The 23,283-nt window shown below is 50.9% G+C and overlaps 1 protein-coding gene across 1 annotated transcript in view; it reads left to right on the plus strand.

Moving 5' to 3' along the window:
* The first annotated feature begins 4,345 nt into the window (after positions 1-4,345).
* Positions 4,346-23,283, plus strand: part of HCN4 (hyperpolarization activated cyclic nucleotide gated potassium channel 4) — a 91,155-nt gene continuing 72,217 nt past the window's right edge. The window contains exon 1 of the mRNA XM_058847054.1: positions 4,346-5,049. Coding sequence (XP_058703037.1) covers positions 4,346-5,049 — 704 coding nt within the window. The remainder of the gene's footprint in view (positions 5,050-23,283) is intronic.

Consider the following 23,283-nt stretch of genomic DNA (forward strand, 5'->3'; position numbering starts at 1 on the left):
CATATATGTATATAAATATACATAAATATATATAAATAAATATATATATAAAAATATGAGCTGGCAAAATTCCTTAAGAAACAAACGAATCATTGGCTGCTTCACCTGAATTCTCCCCACTAAATTCATTCCCATCATATCTATGCCAAGTCCCATGGAGCAATATTGACAAATATTGTTAAAAAGGAGATAATTGCCCTCACAACCAGTTCTGCCTTTTTCTGACACGTGACTTCTCCATCCCCTCTTTGAAAGTACTGTGGTGCCAGTGATATGCAAGACAGTGAAATATTCTAAAAATCTGCTTCTAAAGGTGTATTTGCTGCCATGGAAAGCAGTGCCACAATGCTGGCAATAAATTCCATCTTTGACTGTGGTTTCATACCATTAGACAAGGATAATTCCCATCCTCTACACTTAGTTCTTGGAAGGTACTCAAATAAAATACCATTACTTTGAAGTTCTCTCAACCCAGAATTGTCACTACATTTTAAAGAGTCGAGAAATTCCTCTGAGTTTGGTTACCTGGAACTGCTGGAGCCAAGTTTTTAGAAGTGTTTAGGAACACACACTTGGAGGCAGAGGAGGCACCTTCTGGATTTAGCACTTTGGATGATTCCACGAGCCCTGAGAGCTTCCTTACATTCATCTTTATTACAGAGAGGTGTAAAGGTAGCTGTGGGCTGTAGATGAAGAATTCCACGTGTGGTGTAGGTGGGTACAGTGGGGGCTGGGCAGTGCCGGGCTCCCGGGCACAGGGATAGATCCATCCCTCTGGAATGGTGCAGTGTGTGCCCAGAGCCCGGCTCAGCCGCTGCTCCCCAGCATTTCTGTCCTCCTGCACAAGGCATGGAGCAGAGTCCTGCTGCTGGGTGCCCTGTGCTGTTCTCCCCCTCCTCAGGGCTGGGAGAGAGCCTGATCCCCGTCACCAAACCAGGCACAGCCTGATCCCCGTCACCAAACCAGGAACAGCCTGATCCCCGTCACCAAACCAGGCACAGCCTGATCCCCGTCACCAAACCAGGCACAGCCTGATCCCCATCACCAAACCAGGAACAGCCTGATCCCTGTCACCAAATGGGGCACAGCCTGATCCCCGTCACCAAACCAGGCACAGCCTGATCCCCGTCACCAAACCAGGCACAGCCTGATCCCTGTCACCAAATGGGGCACAGCCTGATCCCTGTCACCAAACCAGGCACAGCCTGATCCCTGTCACCAAACCAGGCACAGCCTGATCCCTGTCACCAAACCAGGCACAGCCTGATCCCCGTCACCAAACCAGGCACAGCCTGATCCCTGTCACCAAACCAGGCACAGCCTGATCCCTGTCACCAAACCATGCACAGCCTGATCCCTGTCACCAAATGGGGCACAGCCTGATCCCTGTCACCAAATGGGGCACAGCCTGATCCCTGTCACCAAACCAGGAACAACCTGATCCCTGTCACCAAACCAGGAACAGCCTGATCCCTGTCACCAAACCAGGAACAGCCTGATCCCTGTCAGCAAATGGGGCACAGCCTGATCCCTGTCACCAAACCATGCACAGCCTGATCCCTGTCACCAAATGGGTCACAGCCTGATCCCTGTCACCAAATGGGGCACAGCCTGATCCCTGTCACCAAATGGGGCACAGCCTGATCCCTGTCACCAAACCAGGCACAGCCTGATCCCTGTCACCAAACCAGGCACAGCCTGATCCCTGTCACCAAATGGGGCACAGCCTGATCCCTGTCACCAAATGGGTCACAACCATCCCAGCCAGGCCAGGGAATGGTGGGACATTTTCCGAGTGCCAGCCAGAACACCTCTAGCTGAGGGAGGACAAACAGCTTGGTTCCTTGAGCACGTCCTTTCCTGCTCTGTCATTCCCTGGGAACACGAGGGACTACGCTTAAGAAGCTGCATCAATTTCAGATGTTGTGCACCTCATTAATCAAAACACATCCTTTTGGAAGGCAGCTGATTGCAGCTGAGGCACAGAAGTGCTTACACCTCAGCATCCCTAGTGCCTGGAGGAGGGAAGAAACACAGGGAAAAGACCTTTAGTGCTCTCCCTGGCTTATTTCACATTATCTAATCTACAGGAGCACTGGAAAAAATGAAATTTATTTCCCCAGAAAAGCAATGTGATGAAAATAATAATATTAAATGATATTTGCACTGTAGAGTATTTGGAATGAGTCACAGGCAGTCTGGCTGTGCCAGGAGGTGGGAGGAGAAGCGGAGCAGGTAGAACACATGGGAGAAAGGATTCGGGAGAGAGCGAGGGAGAGGCAAACAAAGATGAGGAAGCATGTGCTGTGTGTGTGTGTGTGCTTGCTGAAGTAACTGCTGAGCAGCATTTCCTTGCCGTGGAGCTGCAGGAGCATCCTGCTGCTCTACATGGCACAGTCACCTCTGGCCACCGGCTCCTGCAAGGGAAAATGGAAAAAGGGAAAAAGATTTGTTCCTAAGAGCAGGAGCACGGAGGTGAGGTGGGGATTTCCTCCCTGCCTGCCCTGGGCATTCCTTGCCTGTGCTCAGCCTCCCTCCCTGCGCAGTTCACGTGGTTTCCTTCTCCTAGCAGGTAGGATTTGCAATGTCTGAAACAACAAACGTTCTAGAAAGCCTCAGATGCTGAATCTCTGCAAAAATACACATCAAAATCTCTCATGTGGCTAAACAGATTGTTGATTTTACTCCACTGGTTTCAAAGGCTTGGCACTAGGAACGTTTTGAACCACTTTATCAATCTAGGAGCTTTTTAAACAGAATAAGCAGCCATTCCCAAAGAAGCACAGGCAGGGCTGATTGCCACCTCTTTCCCTTTTTTTCTCCAGAAAAACCCTCTCAAACATCAAAAGGTGTATTGCCTAATCGTAGCCGGTTTTCCCCAGTGCTTTGGCCTCCGTTCCAGGAAGTGCCTCGTGGGCAGCAGTGAGGGGCAGCAGGATTCCCAGGCTGGTTCCCGGAGCAGGCTGGGCGGGCAGTGCTGACTCAGGAGCCCCGGGGGAAGTGGGGTTCCCCCGCCGCGGGGAGAGCCCCCGCAGCCCGCACTGCCAGCCCAGCCTCCCGCAGGCCCATATGCAGCTGCTTGCATTTATTCGCTTTGGAATGACTTCTCCACATCCAACCCCGCAGGAGAGCAATAGTCAAACAGCCACGGAGAGGGGGTCCTTGCAAACCTTCCTGCAGCCGGGGGCAAAGGCAGCGTGTTCCCGGCAGGCAAACTTCTGCTAGGGAACACGGGCGCTCCCCGAGCCCCTGCTTTGCATGCAAGTGAGATTTTCAAGGTGAACCGCTGGTTTTCCTTTAAATTTGGCTTCGCCCCTTCCCACAAAACCCCCCGTGCCATCGCGAGCAAACCTGCCCCCAGCAGCCACACCTCCGGGCGGAGCAGGTGCCCGCATCCAAGAGAAAAAGGAATATTCTCGCTCGTATTTATTTACTTTGTGGTGTTTACGATGCCGCTGTCGATAAGCTGGCGGCGGCCCGGCGGCCGTGGCCGCTGAGCGGGGCGGGCCCGGCGCTGCCCGGTGCCCGCAGCGCGGTGCCCGCAGCGCCCGGGGCGCGGTGCCCGCGGCGCCGGCCGAGCCCCGCGGTTGCCGGGCGTTGCCCCTTTAAGAAGCCCGGGTGCTGTCTCAGGTAGGCAGAGCCTGTGCGCTGTAGTCGCTCCTATGGCAACCCAATAGAATGGGATGGCTTCATGAATATTCCCAGGAGCAGGGGCTGCATGAGGAATAAGTGATGACAGTGATGTAAGCAAGCAGTGGCCGCTGCAGGTTGCAGTTCATTGTGTTATTGGCCGGCAGGTTGAGGAGTTTGCGGCTTGAGCTTCGCTTTCTGGATGATGTCTGCCCGCCGGGAGCCACGGCACATTTGCATCTCGAAGCCAACATGGCAAGGCGGCTGCTGCCGCCGCTGCCGCCCTCCCTCGCCTTCCAGCCAGAAGTGTGTGGCTCTCCTCTAGACTTCTTGCCTAGTGCTCAGCATCTGAGCAGACAGGGATTGCAGTAACACTCACCAAGGGGAGACAAGCAGCAAGTAGCCAAATCGGGACAACGGAGGAGAAGGGGGGGGGCTGTTTTTTGCCTTCCCTCTATTTTTTTCTTTTATTTTCTTTTTTTTTTTTTTTTTTTTTTTCTCCCTCCGCCTTCCCTTCCTTTCTGGATGCAGAGGCTGTGTTTTGATGCAGAGCCTGTGGATGCCACAGCCTGGTAAGGAGATGACACGCCAGTCTCTGGTCCCCTGTGCCCCGTGAGCCGGGGGCAGGGGCCTGGGGGCAGTGCCGGTTCCCCTCGCTGGGCAGAGCGGGGGGGTGTCTCCCTGTCCCTGAGCAGCAGCAGCAGCAGCAGCGGCCATGGACAAGCTGCCCCCCTCCATGCGCAAGAGGCTCTACAGCCTGCCCCAGCAGATCGGACCCAAGGCGTCGATCATGGACGAGGAGGATGACAGCGACAAGGACACCCGCAGGAAAAGCATCAGGCTCAAACCACTGCCTTCGCCCTCTGCTGGGAGCACCCGGGCCCTCGGGGGGGACCCCGGCCGAGGCGGGGACCCCGGCCTGCTGGAGACGGAGGCCGGCGGCAAGGGCGCCAAGACCAGCACCAACGGGGACTGCCGCCGCTTCAAAGGGAGCCTGTCCTCGCTCACCAGCAGGCACCTCCACGACTCGGCCGAGGAGAAGCGGCTCATCGGCGGCGAGGGGGAGCCGGCCTCTCCCGGGGAGGACAAGAGCCCCCCCGGCAGCGGGGAGCTGGAGCAGGGGCTGCCTGTGCCCCCAGCGCCCGCCTCCCCCCCGGAGCCCCAGCAGCCGCCCCCCCGGGCCTGCTCCTCGACCTCCATCAAAGTGGAGGGAGGTGGAGGGTGCGACCAGATCACCCCAGATGAGGAGCAGAGGCTCGGCCAGGCCGGTTTCATGCAGAGGCAGTTCGGGGCCATGCTCCAGCCGGGGGTCAACAAATTCTCCTTGAGGATGTTTGGGAGCCAGAAGGCCGTGGAGAGGGAGCAGGAAAGAGTTAAGTCTGCCGGGTTCTGGATCATCCATCCCTACAGCGACTTCAGGTACAACCCCCCCTTTTCCGGCCCACTCCAAACTAGCTGGCCTGCCCCTTCCCATGTCACCTCCCGCACAGGGCACCCACCCCGGCAGAACTTTCCTGGGTCATTTCCTAGCCAGAGGACACAGCCAAGATCTGCTCCACTCAAACAAGCTGCAGGTTTCATTTACATTGCACCCTCATTTTAGTGTCCCCATACTCTTAGTAATTTTAAATCGTTTTTAAACCAGTTGGCTTTGGCTTTTTATGATGGAAAGGTTCTCTTTAAGTTCATTGTAATTGGGGAAAACTGTTCCCACCTGATGCATAACTCTAGACTAAAAGCGTGGTGTCTGGTCTTAACTAGTCCTGCATCTCCATGGATGCTCTGCCTGATTGATGCTTCCCATTTTCACACCTCCGAGTCCTCTCCCTGCTCCTTCCCAAGAGTTAGGCAGGGATGTTGCTACTGTTGCTGCTGTGTAGGTGTCTTACTGCAGCATGGCTTGTCAGGAATTGGGATGTGCAGGGGATGGCAGTGTGCATTAACAAGGTTCTTAACAGAGGAAGAGCGTCTTTTGCATCTGTACATCTCATTTGCAAAATTAGTTTGGATTGGGAATAGTTAACACTGACTTTGCCAAAGTATTGGCTTGCTCTCACTCCACAGCAACATCTCCGTGGAGGTTAATAAGGAATGAACTTGGAAACCCTAGAGCCAGTTTTTGTAAAGTCCTGCATAGCAGAGGGGCTATGTTTGGGTATTTCTGAGCAGAGTGTCATCTGCTGCACAGGTGAACTGTCCTCTGCAATATGTATGTAAAGCACTGCATTCAATAATTAGTTACTGAGTACAATCAATGGCTAAGGTTTATTGCTTCAACTTTAATTACAACAGGCTTACAGCTCACATTTAAAAGCACACAGGAGAAGAATATTATTTAAACATATCTTTGTCACACTACGTGATTTTATTGAATTTGTGGATTGTGCAAGGAACCATGCATGATTCCTGAAAATACAGTTAGTGAGATAATTGCAGGAAGGAGTTTCGGGGTGGATTTGGTCTCCCAAAGGCAGGAATGACAAATGTCTTGACACCACCTATTAGGGATTTAGCGAGCAGCCCACATGCTTAGCGGATTCAGCGCTGGCACTGACCAGATTCCTTGATATTTGCTTGGATTAACAAATGTTATTAGAAGGCTCTGTGAGTTGGAGGACTGCACTGTCATTTACATTCAGTGCATTCAACTGTCCCAAGCACACAGCTGACTGAGCTTAGGAGGGTTTCCAGCAGCTCCAGCATGATGCAGAGTCCTTGTGAGCACAGCCTTACCCAATCCCATGCTGGAAGCAGGGGAAAATTGCCTCCCAGTGAGACTGACCAAATAATAGCTCCCAAACACAGAAATGGGAGAATGAGCACCTTTCAAAAGAACAATACCAGTTCCATACTCTTGGCTAGATTTGCAGCATTTGCCGTGAGTCTGGAGTTTACCTGCTGTGTTTTCTTGGGTTATTCCAGCAAGGCGTGCTCTGCGTGTCGTGCCCTCAGGAAATTTGGGGTTTAGTCTCTGTGTTGTATCTTGAGTTAGGCAAAAGCAGTGTTCAGCTTCCATGTCCTTCTGTCTCTGTAGTGGGTTTATTCCCTTCTATATCTGTGCCTGTTTTCAGCACAGAACCAGCCTGGCAAACTTGAGCAGCAGGAGCTGAGGTAACCACCTTGCCCAAGGTGAGATGGTCCCAAGAGTTTGGGATTTTAAGGTTTCTACAGAACCAGAGCTTATTCCACGAGACGATGAAGTAACTTTTCATTCCTGAGGCACTTGGTTATGGGGCCTCTCCTAAGGAATGGAGTCTGCTGGCAAACCCTGGCTCCCTGAGCTGGATGATGCCACGGAGCTGCGGGCGCTGAGCTGTCCGTGGGTGTGTGGGTGACTCCTGGTGTTAATAACAGAACCTGACAAAGCTTGCAGTCCATGCAGGGAAGGCACAGGGAGCTGCGTGTCTGTACCTGGGGCACATTCCAGGTGTGCTGGTTCCCTTCTGAACTGGTGTAGCAGCCCAGCCCAGCAGCATGGGCTGTGTCCCTGCTGTCCCCCTGGGCTGGGGCAGTGGGGTGAGAGTCTGGAGCCATGTGCCGAGGCCAGGAGGAGCTGGGTGCACCACTGCCTGCTCAAGGGGGATATTTCCAGGGAGGCTTTGTTCACCCCTGTTTCTAGGTCACCTGCAGCAGATCTGTTTGGGTAGGAACGCTGCTTAGAGAATGTGCCTGGGCTTCCATGGAAAGTGACCTGTGGACAATGGCTGCTTTGAAGGGGAAGAGCGGGAGCCCTCCCACCTTCTCTTGGGGCTTTGTGTTCCCTCTTGCCCTCTGCTAAAGCTTCTCTCTTGGAAACAACTCCCGTGAATATGGCTAACGTGTTTTGACCTCTGAAATGCAGCAGATTGCACCAAAGAGCAGATCTTACCAAAATATTTGCAAGAGCTGTGTCGGTGCCCCAAAGGAAGGTGTTGTGTGCTAGGGGAATTACGCAGTGCAATTCCTGCCTGCTCCCTGTTCCAGCCGGCTGCGGATTCCGGAACCTCGGGATCTTGGAGGTTCCATCATCCTGCCCTTTGCTGGCACCCGGGCTGTGCAGCAGCGTTTGCTGGTCAAGAGTTTGCCTTTGGAGGAAGCTGCCTCCCCTCTCGAGCGAGGCGCATCTCCAGGCAGGTTCTGCTGGGGCTCCAGCCCTCGTGACTCCCGGCTCCGAGCAGCTGGAGCTGGGAAGTTTGCATGGAACACTCCAGGCCGATGCACTGCTGTGAAATGACATTGGTGCGATTCTCTGACTCCACGGAGTCGCTGCTCCTTCGCTCTCTGCTTCCAGAGGAGTTCCTGATTTAGAATAGAACAGAGGCTTTCATCATTGTCTCATTAAATTATCATTTTAGCATCTAATAGGGCTAATTCCAGTGGCAAATCTATGACCCTCCAAGAGTAAAACAAATTAATATAGATTCAGGCTCTGTTGATCTCTGCTTTTAGTCCATTGTGAGGGGAAAAGACATCAAATGACCTTTATAAAAATCAAGCTTGGTGCCCCTGAGTACTCCTGACTAATGCAGTGGGCTGGTTCTAGAAGCACTTAAAAGGTGTTTTAGCAATTTCTAATGAAAATTAAGAGTCCTGGCTCCCATTCTGAGGTGCAGATGTGTGTGCTGGCAGCTGGAGTTCATTTGCATCTGTGGTTGATTGCACATCAGTGCAGAGCCACACTGTATTTCCTAGATCAAGATTTATCTGTGACTTTGAAAGCTCTTCCACTGGGTAGACAGAATTGTATTTTATTGCTTAGAGGAAGCATTGATCCAGTACAATTGGTTTAATAAAAAAATTCCAGACAAACAATGATCTGTCTAGTTTGTAGCTGACTGAAGCATATGGGTTGTAGCTGCTGCCCAGAATTGCTTGCAAAAGAAGCGTAGCATGCTGCTTTTAGAAAGACCTGAGAACAGATACACTATCAGAGGGCCCAAAATAGTCCCAGCAGTGGATGTAAATAGAACTGCACATTATTCACTGCCCAGTAATCTATTAACTTCCTCACAGTGAAGAGAAGCTGCTGTCTCTTTGAAAACAATGGCAAACATTCCGCTCGATAGCAGACCCAACTACAGATTTTAGAATTCTTCTTTTCACTGGTCTCCATTACTTGTAATACTTGTGTGCAAACAGATCCTTTCTTTCCTTTGCTTCCTCTGCCAGTGCTCCCTGCCTGCTGGGACCCTGGGGGGGTTTCTGTGGCAGCAAAATCCAGGTGCTCAGGTGTGAGGTATAAGGGAAAACAACAAAATCACTGCTTCCCTTCTTGCTGCAGTGTCCCTCAGCCTCCCTTCACTGGGGGATCGGTGGGATTTACTAATTATAGTCCTAACAGCTGAACCCAATAGCACTGTGGGATGGAGCAGGAATGGGAGGGATGTGTGCTTACCTTTCCCACCCTCCTGAGCAGGCCTGATTTCCAGTGCCTCTCTGGGTGCTGCTCTGCCTGTGCACACTGTTCTCACTGGGAAGCTTTCCCCCGTGCTTTCCAAGGGTAAACAATTTGTGGAGAGTCCAGCAGTGCTGACTGACTTTGGCAGCTTCCTTGGGTGGGGGTTGCTCTCTGCCCTCAGGCAATAATGCCCATTTTTCCTCCATCTCCTGGACAAGGTGCTGCTCCTTGTGCTGCCCTCCCTCCGTTCCTGAGTCCATGACTCGCCCTTTGCTCCAAGCCACAGAGCAGGATGTGCAGCACTGGGAATTCTGGCTCAGGGAAAGGGCAGGGGGCAGTGGCTTTGATGGCAGGACTGTGCCTGGCATTGGAATCCAATGGGGAATGCCAACAGGCTGGGTTTGGAGGGGGCAGCTCCCAGGCTTGGCTCTCTTCTCCTCTTTGTGGTGATGGGGTGTCCCTGGGGTAGCAGGGAGACAGATCCCGCTCCCTTTGCTGCAGAGAACTTCCCAGCCAATTCCCAAGGCATTTTTCTGGAGCAGAACGAGGGGATCCCAACAGGAATCATACGTAGGATAATCCAAATTCTGCTGAACACATGATTGGGTCTCTGTTATCTTCAGTGGACTTTCAGTCAGGCTGCTGAAGAACCATGGCTTTGTGACCGTGACCTAAGGGAGTGAAACTCCTGCATCCATACTTCCCACATCCATAGGCAAGTCAGGCTTCATGCCCCAGCTCCCTGGTCAGGAGGCAGGGGATAAATAATCCCACAACAGACAGTCTGTGCAGGAGCACAGCTTTTTGTAGGAAATATGTTCACATGCCTGAGCTGGAAAACAGGAAGGCCTCAGTAAAGGCAACACCTCAGTGGGTCACCATGGTAAAATATTTTAGGACTAATATATTACGGTATTTTTATGTGGAGAAAATGAGATAAAATAACATAAATAAATAGTAAAGCAAGCATTGAGATTTAACAAAGAGCTGTGGTTAAGATTTTTGCATCAATTTAAGCCAGGCCCTTCATACCAATCTTTGCCAACAGATGAAGACATTATCTGTCCCTCCCTCAGCACACTCAGGAATGGCTCCTTTGGGAAAAACAATTTAATGTTTTCTTCATCTCTTCTTGTAAGATAACATATCTTATTTATTATATCTTATTCAAATCCTGATGTGAAGGAAAAAAAAAATTTTTCATGGCTTTACAAAATATTCACTGTGCTCACAATGAATGTTCACTTCCTGAGAGCGAGGAAATTGGAAATATCATTGCCAGGTTACAGCGAGGTGGCACGGACTGGAGGAGATGGAGGTAAAACCATCTCTGACCTGGCAGTGGTGGAACTGAGGCCCAGCTGTGCAGGGCAGGAGGCCTCTCACAGCATCCCCTTGGTGAGAGCTCTGCCCTGGGGGCTCTGCAGGGACCAGGCCATCCCTGGCACTCAGAAGGGCTAATGAGGACCTGTCTGGGGAGCCGTGGGTGCCTTGAGAGGATGGGGCACATTCTGCTCTGGACCATTCCTTAGGCTGGCTCTGTGAGCAGCCAGACTGGGAAATGGGCCCATCCCTCCCACCCGCTTCCTAAGCCTCTGCTGCTTGTTGGTTTGTCTGTTGTTATAGCAAAAAATAATCACTGCTGTAAACAATGACATCGTGTTCTCTCCCATCATCATCCCAGAGTATTATTGCAGTTCCATTTGGGATTGGGCTCCTTGCCTGACACTCCTGCAGGAGCTTTCTGGCAGAGGGGCGGCTCCGGGGCTCTGCTCACCTGCCCTGGCCATCACATCCCACCTGCAGTTCCTTCCCTCTTGCACTGCAAACCTGCCGGGCTGGGCAAGGAATGGGCTCCTACAGAACATCCCCTCCTGCACACGCCTGACCCAAGCCCGTCCTCCCACCTTGGAGATGGCAGGAATTCTCTGGGAAGCACAGGTTTGATCCGTGTGGTGACAGGAACATAGCACAGCCAAGCTCCTGTCTGCTGTTTCCTACCCCGAGCTTTTGACTTTGCAGTCTGATTTTTAATGCAGTGGTTTGTACAGTTGTTAGGGTTTTAAAAACAACTCAGTCCCTCCTCTTGGCACAATAATATATCTGGGTTCATTAGCAGGTGTGGAGCTGCTCAAGGCACTGCCCTCTGCTCTGAATGAAGCAGTGGCTGTGGCAGGGAGCTATAGCCAAGGAAAGATGCTGCACCACGTTCCAGGGCTACTCCAGGCTCCAAAGGAAACACAGTCTGCCTGTTACAAACTCCCTGCTTGTTTTCTCCTTCTCACCTTTAGCCCCACTCTCTCCAACCTGTTCTCTCCCTTGGTGTTTCTCATCCCACCAGTGTCATCTCCTTTTTCTGGGCTCCTCGTGGCAGGTGTCCTGTCCAGCCAGTCCTAGATGCCAATATCCAGCTTCTTGCTCATCTGATCGCTGATTTCCACCTTGTTTTCAGTAATGCCTCTCCCCCTCACCCCTTGCCATGTTGCAGTGTGTTGGGTTGGCATTTACAGTCCAGTTCCAGTCTCCATCCTTATCCTTCAGCTTTTTCTCTGGCTGGGTCTCTCCGAATCAGCTCCTTCTCCTCCTACATATTCTTAGTTGCCGTTGTCCTTCCGACTCTTCCAACAATCTCAGTTTTCTCCATCCCCTTCCTAACTTAAGAATGGATCATTTTTCCCAGTAATTCTAAACCCTTACACATTATCCTTCTCCTTATCCTTGGACACTGCCAATGTTTAGACAAAAGCTACTCAGTTTCTATTTTTTAAACTTGAAAGATCTCAATCCTCAGACCTGAGCATTTAACATGATGAATTTGTCTGGAAGCACAGTTTCCACTGCAGGAGAAATGAAACAGATTTTATTTGAAGGAAAAATGTGGTTTCTGAGGGTAAAACCCACAGAGTCGGTGTAGGACTTTGCAGCACTATTTTAAGGAGGTAAACTTGGGGTTTCAATCCAGTGTTATTCCGGTTAGGTAACTGTGCTAGTGCTTTCTGTGGCACTGAGGTTTTTTTCTGCTCTGGAGTCACTGCTGCTGCACTGAAATCCATTTATTATACAGATAAAAGAGTGATCTTTGTCTGGAGATAACATAGTGTCATTTTAGCTTGAAACCATTGAAATTTGTCTTTGTTTCTGATGTGTTATGAGCATCTCATTAGGAAGCCCATGAATCCCTCAGTTTGCTCTCAAAACCAACTATCTGAGCTCTCATCTTTGCCAGAGCAGAGATTTCCTCCTTTCTCTTATTTTTGAAAGCTGTGTTGGTGCCAAGGCAGTTATAGGTCAATTGAGTTATTGTTGGTTCTAATTGGCACTCTAACAAGCTATTAAATCAATTTACCTACAGATGAATGTCACTCAAAAAGCAAGGTGCCAGCTCCTTTTGAGAACTTCAAAAAGCCCATTTCCACTGCTGAGTGTGAGGGAAAGGTCAGGCTGCAGGGAAGTGGCTACTTGAGATTTGCCCCCAGAACGTTTGTGCCAGGAGCTCTGTGGCTGAACACAGGCCAGGCTGTGAGGAGGGATAAGACCATTCCCAGAACTGGAGGCCAGGAGGAAGAATTAAGAACATCACCAGCTCTGACAGATCTCTTGTATCCCTTGCTGGCTGTGTAACGAAGCATGGGCTAATTTCCACTTGGAAGGATCCAGGTGCTGTCCTCCTCCTTCACAGGTGTGTGTCCCACACGCTTTCCTGTGGCTGTGCAGTGTCCACAAACATCTTTCCATGCAGGCAGCCCCCAGCTGGTGACATCATTGCCTTTGGAATGTCTGGAGATTCACGAGATTCCCTCGCTTCCCTTGCAGAAGAATCAGAGTCATTATGGTGACAGGGTTGATTTAAGTTCCTTCCTGAAATATTTGCAGGACCTCTCTCCCCAGCAGCACTGCAGAGCTGATCTCCACGGAGCTGAGCTGCACTCCTTGGCTGTAAAGCTGTCACTGCTGAGCCTGCTGGGCAGGACAAGGGCTCTTCCTGAGCAGCACTGCACGCTCAAAATCCAAGCTGCTGTCCAGGACAAGAGCAGTGGACTGAGATGTAAGAGCAAGGACTCTGGTGAGGAGTGCTCAGGTCCCCCAGAGTGGGCTGGGGTCTGATGAGGTGCAGGGCAGAGCAGGACGCAGCGTGGCTCCCTGCAGCTCTGCAGTGCCGACAGCACCAGCCCTGGGTCTGTCAGCAGACACAGCACTCAGGACTCCAGAAACACGGCAGGGGGAGCAGATGTGTCCTGGGCTAGCAAGGTGCTCTTAGAGAGACCTTTTCCTGCTCCATTTCCATGCTGAATGCTTTGCTAGCTGGGAAGGCCCTTTCCAAACTGGAATTATTCATTGCGTGCAGTATCAAGTGTGGTCACCCCGTGCCTGGTGTTAGCACCAGGCTGGAGGAAAACCAGGCTCTTATCTCCCAAGGAGATGCTGCAGGCAGCAGGGGAAGACGGTGCCGTGAGAGCAAAGCAGATGAGCATCCAAGGGGGAATTCCAAGGTCAGCTTGAGGGCCCATCACTTCCACGTTCCAGGGGCACAGCAGCTTCCCCAGCGATGCAGGAGAGCTAATCTCATTTGTGGTGACTTGTCCAAATGTGCCAATTAAGGATTTAACTTGCAGCCTCTTTGGATGGAGAGGTTGTGTGTGTGTGTGTGTGTGTGCATCCATTGTGGCAGAGCTCAGAGGCAGGAGAGGAGCTGCAGGTTGCCAGCTGACTCCAGTGCAGGAGCTCTAACTCCTGTTTTTCCCTTGTGGCAGCTGTGCTCGGGGTGTTTGTGAGTGCCAGGCAATCGGGAGCTGTGCAGGGAGCTCAGCTCCAGTGGGACTGAGAGCACAGGAACTCTGCTGGAGTCACTTCTGCTCCTGATCAGAATCTGGGCACTGTTACAGTGTGATCCTCGTCCTACCTGAGCACGAGGAAGGCATGGAAAACCCCGGAAAACCCAAGGAGATGCATTTGGATGTGCTGAGTGTGGGAAAGCAACATCTGGCAGTTACCAGCTCTTGGGAGGAGATAACAGCTGCATTCCAGAGACCGGGGGACTCCACAAATCCTTTCCTTCCCAGGGATGTTAGGGCCAGGGGCTCACTCAGCCCTCTCAGCAGGGCAGTGGTGCCTCTCAGGGGCACTGTGGGCAGGGGAGCCCTCCCTGTGCCCCTCGTGTCCACCGCAGGGACAGCCCAGCTCTGCAGAGCAGCAGGAGCTGTGCCCATCTCACTCCTGCCATGGCCCAGCCAGCTCTCCCCACGGCCCAGGAGATAAAAGAAAATGATGCCTGGCTCCGTGCAGCTTTTTTAACAATAGCAAACCCACTTTCATTAAGCACAAATTCTCGATGCTTGACCTTTCCCCCTTCACTTCAAAGGTACTAATGCATGTACAAGTTACACTTCTATTAATAACAAGAGGAATATATTTTTCCATCCCTATTTTCCTGTGAATTGTGGGGAGGGCAGGAGGAGGGACCAGTCTAGACTGCAGATGATGGTCTGTTCTCCTTGATGCCCATACAAAGCACTCGTATCGTGCTCATTTAGCTGTGGATGCACTTGGAATGACAAGCAGTGCCTAGCAGACAGAAGGACAAGCTGGAAGGGGTGTCAGGCATACAGGTTGGACCCGTGAGCCATCCTGAGCTGAACTCTCCATGCCTTGACATCTCCAGCTTTAAAAACAGGGGTGATGGTGCTGCCAGGGGCCATGGAAGATGCTGGGGGACTCTATGATATTTTAATGTAATAGCAGATGCCAGAGGAGATACCAGCAAGGGTGGGGTTGGTCTCTAGCAGGAAGTTCCATGAGGATTTCTTTGGGATTGTCCTTTTCTGTGTAGTGCTGTAGATAAGGTCTCACCTATTGTCCATCTTCTATTAGGACCCCAAAAAGCAGTGGATCGGTGGACTGATAGGGGATTTCTGAATCATTGGTTCCTTTGTCTTGATGAGGGAAGAGGTTACCAATACTCTTCAGTTCCATATATGGTGCTCTGTTGTCTGGCAGGTGTAGAACTAGGCTGGGAAAAGATGGGAAAAAAGCCTGCATGGAAAAGCAGACAAGATGGATTTTGCCTTTTATGTCCATAAATGAGAACTGTGCAGCCCTCTGCATGGTGTTTGGAGATGCTCTAAGAATAAGATGTTCCATCTTTCCCTCACCAGTCATGTGTACTGCAGGGTGTGTTACCCTTTTCTTTGAGAATATGTGACTCTGGACTTCAGTAAACACTCCTAAATAACAGGTCTGGCACGGGAGCTGCGAGGTTTCTGTCCCTGCTGCAGTGTGACAGAAAACATCCCCAGGGCTGGGTGGCTGGTGGATCTTTGGGTGATGTGTTGTGACCCTTAGCTTTTAGTGCAAACACAAGTGTGCTCCATGCCAGCCTGGGTCAGGGCAGTTCCCTTTGTGTGCCGTGGCTGGAACATCCAGGCCTCTCCCATAGCTGGGAATGGAACAAAAACCTCGCTTACAGACGTGCTTCACTAAACTCCAGATGTGTCCATGAACCCTGGACAGATTTTGGGGCTCAGTTTGTGAAACCAGAGGGAAAGTTGCACTGTTGGGGTCTCCCCTCCTTTGTTCCCATTGTGGTGGGCTCCTCTGCTGTGTCTGCAGCACAGGCACTCTTCCCCATCCCACTGTCAATCCCACTGGTTTCTCATTGCCTGCAGCTCCTGCTGGGAAGTTGGGCCCAAGTCCTTCCAAACCAAGGCCACCTCTTTTGCAGCACAAGCAGGAATTTGGGCTAGCAGTGGCACTCTGGGTATGGCCTAGGACTCCTGCTTTCCAATAGGGGATCTGGAAGCCTCATTTGCAAGTAAATTCACACAGCCAAATCTGCACTGCAGACAAAAAAAGATTTGCCTTGACATCATCTGCCCTGCTCTGCACTCCGCAGTCAGTCAGGAGAGCAGAGCACAACTCCAGCCTCTCCAGCTCAGCAGAATTAAGGCTAAGCTTCATCATGAGCTCATGCAAGCTGTTCCCACCCCAAATAATCTGCTGCTGCATGCTTTGTGTCTGTCTAGCCATTGCTGCATGTGGGTGGGTGTTGTGTGTGTGTGTGTGTGTGTGTGAATGAGTCTGCTGTGGAAATCAGTGCGTAACATCGGGGGTGCAGCTGATAATAAATGGGAATGCTGGGGCTGGGAGCAGCGTAAGCCAGAGCTGAGCCCCTCAGACAGCTGCACAGGAATCTCTCTGCCTGCTACCACAGCATGGGCATTCCCACTTGCAGACCACCACCACCACCACCTCTTCTTTGCTCTTCCTCTCACCCTAAACCCCTCAGAAGTGTTTCCAGCCCTGTGTTTCCCATAGCAGGATGAAAAGCAGTGTAATTTCTCCAAACCTCAGTCCCCACTTCAGCACAACCATCTCTGCAGGTGAAGAGGAAATGCCAGAGGTGCTAGCGTGTCCGTGGGGATGGGAGACAGTGCGATCCAGGAGTGTGGCTGTGGCAGCTGGATGAAGTCAGGGATGAAACCCCTCTGGGACTTGGCAGCTTGTTCTGGGGTATTGCTCTCACAGGGCTGAGCTGTTCTCAGCCACTTCCTCCAGTGCAATCATCACACACACCCCCTCAGGAACGGCAGGCCAGCAGCATTTCTGCCCAGTCTCCCAGATAAGAGGTGCAGGGACAGGCTGTGAACGGTGCCAGGAGTTCGGCCTTCCCATCTCCTCAGCCTGGCCCAAAGCTTCCAGCCTTGCTTTCTCTCCACACCCCCACACCCAAGATTTTTCTGGGGAAAGGGCACATCTTTGAAGTTGGGACAGGTCAGTGGAAACTTGTTCCTGCCCCAAACTGGGATCTTAAGATCTGCAGCCCAGTTAGGGAAAAAGAATAGGCTTGGCTGTTCCTCTAGTGATGCAGTTCAGAGAGGAGCACAGTTTTCCTACAGCTGGGCACAAGAGGAGGACAGAGAATTCTTCACAAGCTCTTGGCAAACTTGCTTTTCCTAGGCAAGGTATGGCCTTGGCTGGCTCAGGGAGAGGAAGGGAGGGGATTCCAATAAAGGAGTTTTGTAGTAATATAAACTACCCAGATGATAAACACCCATGGCTTTGGCAGAGCAGCTTGTGGCCTTTGCAGGCAGGCAGGTGCCACTGTGAGTAAGGGCAGTGCAGTGCAGACACTCCAGCTTTGCTCAGCCCTGGAACTCCCTGGAGTTGCAGTGGTTCCTGCTGCATTTCCCTCAGCTCAGCCTGGCTGCAGGGCTGGGTGAGATCATCCCTCCACACACCGGGGTTCTTGTGGATGCAGGAGGGCTGATCATCATTCCTGTGAAATAAGGTTCATCAGTAGACAAACAGAGCCAAATTCCCAGGTGAGAATGGCCCTGGGAATGAGTTTCCTTCCTTGAAGGCACCTCAGGCTGTGTGTCTTGGACAGGAACACCACATTCCATCCAGGCCCTGTGCTGGCACTAGAGGGGACCTGCTGGTGCTGCACTGCTGTCACTCATCCCAGATTCCACTCCCAACTTGGTGTTTGTACAGTGGCTCTTCAAGGCAGGATTTGGGCAGCCTGGGGCTCTCTTGCTACAGTGGAAGTGGTTCAGAGCCCTGAATTTTCTGCTCTTTGTCCACAAAAAAACAGCTATTTCTGATTCAAGGGTGCCTTTCCTGAAGGAGATCCCTAATTTACTATCTGCATATCTAATGAGCTAATCTGGGTTTGGATACATTTTAGAGCAGAGCTGATCTCCCAGCTTTCCCTGGCCTCCAGTCAAAGACCCTCTGCTGTTCTCCACTAGAGTCACTGCAGTGATTTGAGAGCTTTCCCAGGTGCTCTCACCACTGACCCATCTTCCTCCTCCTCTTCTTCAGCCTCCCTAGTCTCCCAGTGCTGGGGCTCCCAGCTGGGCCGAGGCACAGCACAGACATTTCTGCTGGCGTGAAAGAACAAGAACAAAACCTTGGCTCTTGCCTTACTCTGATCTTAAGCAGAAGGCCTGGATTAACTAAGGGAAGAAAACCACAGAAGTCATGTAATCATGGTGGAAGTGCACAACTTCCCAGGCAATTTTTGTGATATCCCAGCACATCCCTGCTGAAATCAAAGGCTGAGCCAGTGCCTGCTGCAGTGGCCTTAAAAGTGGGTCCTGTGTGTGCAGAAGGAAAAACTACAAGGATGTTTCATGTTTTAGGCAAGAGAGCCCTTTGAGAGTGTGTTCTTGGAAAAGCTGGAATTCATTGAGACACTGCTGCCATCCTACATTCCCAAAACAGACTTGCCTCTAGGCACCACAACCAAAGGATAAGACTTGTCTTTTCTTTTAAGGCACAAAACTTAAAAGCCTGGAATAGTCTTTTGTGGCTGTGACTCTCAGATCCCAGAGCATGTTTAGGTTCTTTTAGGGTTTCCTCTTCTGCACTCAGGACCAGAAGTAGATTTTTCTAGGCTGCTGGGGAGGGCAAAGTGCCCATCTCACAATTCCATGTGGTCCTCTGGGCTCAGGCATGAACAGAGCCCGTGCCGAGTTCCTGCCTTGACATGTGGATTTAAAACTGCAAATACACCCTTGCACCTCATTTAGTGGCACCTTCAGTGGCCAGGGAAGGGTTTGGCTGTCACTGCCTTGGAGCAGGCTCGTGTCCTGCTGTCCCTGTGGTAACCATTTACTGTGTCAGCGTGTCTCACCTCTAAAGGCTGTGGCAATTACGTGTCCCAAACTCTTTACAGAGGTTGTTATTTCCCATTGCCCTTGTAGCTTGTCTGAGCCTGATGCCAAAGTGGAAATACTACGGGGGTGTTGTTATTTATTGGGCTTTCATGACTCTCCTATCTGCTCTGCCCCAGCTGTGTGTAAGAATGGCTTTGTCATATTCCTGTGAAATAGCAGGGAGATCTATTCCCAGCTTATGGCTGGAATAGGAATATAGAGAAAAACTCCTTTGTTTCCTCTCGGGTTGCTCATGCAGACTGAAGCTGAGTGGTGCAGACATCACAAGGAGCTCCTCAGCGACAGCCCTGTCCTGCCTGTCCCTGCAGTGTCCCTTTCCCAGCCTGTCCCTCCGGCAGGCTGGAGCCTCCTCCTTCTGTATTGATGGAAAATGCATCAAGCTGAATATATTTCTGAAACAACTTGTTTCTGGCAGGTGGTTCATTCTAAAAATATATTTATTTCTAATTGCTGAGCGGAATGCTTAATGAATTCTTCCTTCCCAAGAACAATTAATCAAAGAAATGATTTAGGGCTGGCACTTGCTCCCCCAGGGCTCAATGGCTTTGTTCCATTGACTTAAATAGAGCAGGGCAAGTCCAGCCCACAGTGGAAAAGATTTATCTGAGCATTTTTCTTGGTGCCCATCACTGTTTGTCTGCCTGTCCCTGGCACTGTGTGTGTTGGAGGAGCAGCGCTGCACAGCAGAGTCACAACAAGTTTGCAGAACCCCGTGTGTCCTGATGGGGATTTGGGATACTGAGGAGAGGCTGCAGCTCCAGCTTGCTCTGGAGTGTTTCTTGTTGGGAACAAATGGCTGGAGAGGACTCTGTGGGTCACAGACCCTGCAACTTTTGATAAAGGAGAACCCCCACCACACCACAGGTCAGAAAATTTGTAGCGAGTCCTGGAAAAAGCAGGAGAGATGCAGCAGCATCCCAGGCCTTGGCAAAGGGCAGGGAGGGGCTGGAAGTGCCTGGATCCCCAGCACATGCTCCCATGCTCCTTTCCAGGAGTGTGTGGAGCACATTCCATGCCACACAGGCAGGTGAAAAGCCCAATTTCCTCCTGCCAGCCTGACAGGAGGCAAAAGACCTTAAATGTCCCGAATGTGGCCCCTGAATTCTTAATATTGCATCTAACTGGTGTTCAAAGCATCCTCTGTGGGCAGTGGATGTCTGTCCTTTCTGGGGAGAATGTATTTTACATGTCCACTGTCTGAATTTTTCATTCTGCTGTCCCAGAGTGTGCACCAAGCCCTGCTCCTTTTCCCTCAGCTCCTGCTGGGTCTCCTCATTTCAGCCCAGCGCAGGAACATTTGGAGGGACAGTGACAGTTCCTCAGGAGCCAGAAGGGGCTTTGGAGGATGTGAAGCTCAGAGCTGAGTGCCCTTAAGACACCGGACTGGATGGCAGAATTCCTGGTCTCTCCGATCTGTTGAGGGAGTGAGGCCCTCTGGAATATCCGCCCCTCTGTGCCTCAGTTTCCCCAGCTGGTAGATGCCACTGGGGGGAGACTCAGCCACCTGCCCTAAAAAGCTTTGAGGTCAGAAGGGAGCCAGTCTCTGGGGAGCTCCTCAGTGTTTCAGTACAGGCAGTGATTAATTCAGCAGCCATTCCAGGGGGAGGGATAGTGGATTCACGTGGATGCCTTAGGTAAGCACAGCCTGTACAGTATGTTTCTTCTGAGACTGAAAATAATCAGAAGCAATTGGACTTTTTTTTTTTTTTTTTTTTCTTAACTGCTGCATTTTTAGAAGGTGATTCATCTCTTGTCTGGGGTCTGGGCTACCTGAATAGCCCCAAGATCCCAGCAGCATTAGTCTTTTTGAGAATTCATTGTAGTCATTTGAGGCTCCATTGCAGCCTGCATAACTCATTACAAACAAGAGTCTGATGTGAGCAGCAGGAGAGCTGGGCAGGAGAAGCATTTTGTGCTTTGGAAGGTGAAGTACACACAGGCAGTGCCTCGTTCCCTTTTCAGGTGCCTTACTCCCTCCACCCCACTCCTTCCCCATGGAAAGAGGCTCTGGCATCACTGGGTGTGAACTTTGTCCAGAGCAGTGGTGCCAGCATGGACATTTCCCACCAGGGCTAAAACAAGGATGTAAACCTGTGACGATTCCCAGAAAGTAATCACAAGGAGCTGAAGGTCCAAAACACAACATGGCATATGCTCCATCCATCCATCCATCATCCATCCATCCATCCATCCATCCATCATCCATCCATCCATCATCCATCCATCCATCCATCATCCATCATCCATCATCCATCATCCATCATCCATCATCCATCCATCCATCCATCCATCCATCCATCCATCCATCCATCCATCCATCATCCATCATCCATCCATCCATCATCCATCATCCATCCATCCATCCATCCATCCATCCATCCATCCATCCATCCATCATCCATCCATCCATCCATCCATCCATCATCCATCCATCCATCCATCATCCATCCATCATCCATCATCCATCCATCCATCCATCCATCCATCCATCCATCCATCCATCATCCATCATCCATCATCCATCATCCATCCATCATCCATCCATCATCCATCCATCATCCATCATCCATCCATCATCCATCATCCATCCATCATCCATCCATCATCCATCCATCATCCATCATCCATCCATCATCCATCATCCATCCATCATCCATCCATCATCCATCCATCCATCCATCCATCCATCCATCATCCATCCATCCATCCATCCATCCATCCATCCATCATCCATCATCCATCATCCATCATCCATCCATCATCCATCCATCATCCATCCATCATCCATCATCCATCCATCATCCATCATCCATCCATCATCCATCCATCATCCATCCATCATCCATCATCCATCCATCATCCATCATCCATCCATCATCCATCCATCATCCATCCATCCATCCATCCATCCATCCATCATCCATCCATCCATCCATCCATCCATCATCCATCCATCATCCATCATCCATCCATCATCCATCCATCATCCATCCATCCATCATCCATCCATCCATCCATCCATCCATCCATCCATCATCCATCCATCATCCATCCATCCATCCATCCATCCATCCATCATCCATCCATCCATCATCCATCCATCCATCATCCATCCATCATCCATCCATCATCCATCCATCCATCCGTCCATCATCCATCCATCCATCTGTCCATCATCCATCATCCATCATCCATCCATCCATCCTCCATCCATCATCCATCCATCATCCATCCATCATCCATCCATCATCCATCCATCATCCATCATCCATCCATCATCCATCCATCCATCCATCCATCCATCCATCCATCCATCATCCATCCATCATCCATCCATCCATCCATCCATCCATCATCCATCCATCCATCATCCATCATCCATCATCCATCCATCCATCCATCCATCCATCCATCCATCCATCCATCCATCATCCATCCATCATCCATCCATCCATCATCCATCCATCCATCATCCATCCATCCATCCATCATCCATCCATCATCCATCATCCATCCATCATCCATCCATCATCCATCCATCATCCATCATCCATCCATCATCCATCTATCATCCATCCATCATCCATCATCCATCCATCATCCATCATCCATCCATCCATCATCCATCCATCCATCCATCCATCCATCCATCATCCATCCATCATCCATCCATCCATCCATCCATCCATCCATCCATCATCCATCCATCATCCATCCATCATCCATCATCCATCCATCATCCATCCATCATCCATCCATCCATCATCCATCATCCATCCATCATCCATCCATCATCCATCCATCATCCATCATCCATCCATCATCCATCCATCCATCCATCCATCCATCCATTATCCATCCATCATCCATCGTCCATCATCCATCCATCATCCATCCATCATCCATCCATCATCCATCATCCATCCATCCATCCATCCATCTCAATCCACGCTCCTTAAACATTGATCCTTTGGCACTGCCTCCAAGGCTTGAGCCACATTCAGTGTGTGCAGAAAATCCACACTCAAAATCTGCCCATCCCTGCTGGCCAGAGTGTGTTTAACTCCAAAGCCACACTCGGGAAAGAAGGGGTTTGACTGGGAGTGACCCCTGTCCTCCAGGAGTTCTTGTGTAGCCCTCAGGGTGAGCTGTCCTTGCTGGGGTGACAGCCACATGCAGCCAACACCTTCTGTCACTCTGGCTTTCCCTGTCCTCACTGAACATGTGCTTTAGGAGGTTAGGAGCCTTTAGAGAGAGGCAGCTTTGAATATGATCATTCCAGGAGACCACTGGAATACCCCAGCCTGCTTTCTGTCACCTCTTTGTGGCAGCTTTGAGCATTCCCGTGCTGCCATGGCCCAGGAAAGAGGTCTGACTGTTCTCCCTGCCCCATCTGGCGTACCCAGGGCTCACACAGCAGCAATGTGTGCACGCTGCTGAGGTCTGGCAGATGCTGTAGCTTGTCCCAGACATAAATCATGGGAACTGTGGAAGCTGGAGAGAGACTGAGAAAGTGTGTGTGCCTGGGAGCAGAGGTGGAATAAATGGATGGATCCATCCTCAGGCACAGGGAGTGCTCCGGGTGCTTTTTGGGCTTTC

The sequence above is a fragment of the Poecile atricapillus genome, chromosome 11, assembly GCF_030490865.1.
Source record: "Poecile atricapillus isolate bPoeAtr1 chromosome 11, bPoeAtr1.hap1, whole genome shotgun sequence".
In the NCBI taxonomy this organism is placed as follows: domain Eukaryota; kingdom Metazoa; phylum Chordata; class Aves; order Passeriformes; family Paridae; genus Poecile; species Poecile atricapillus.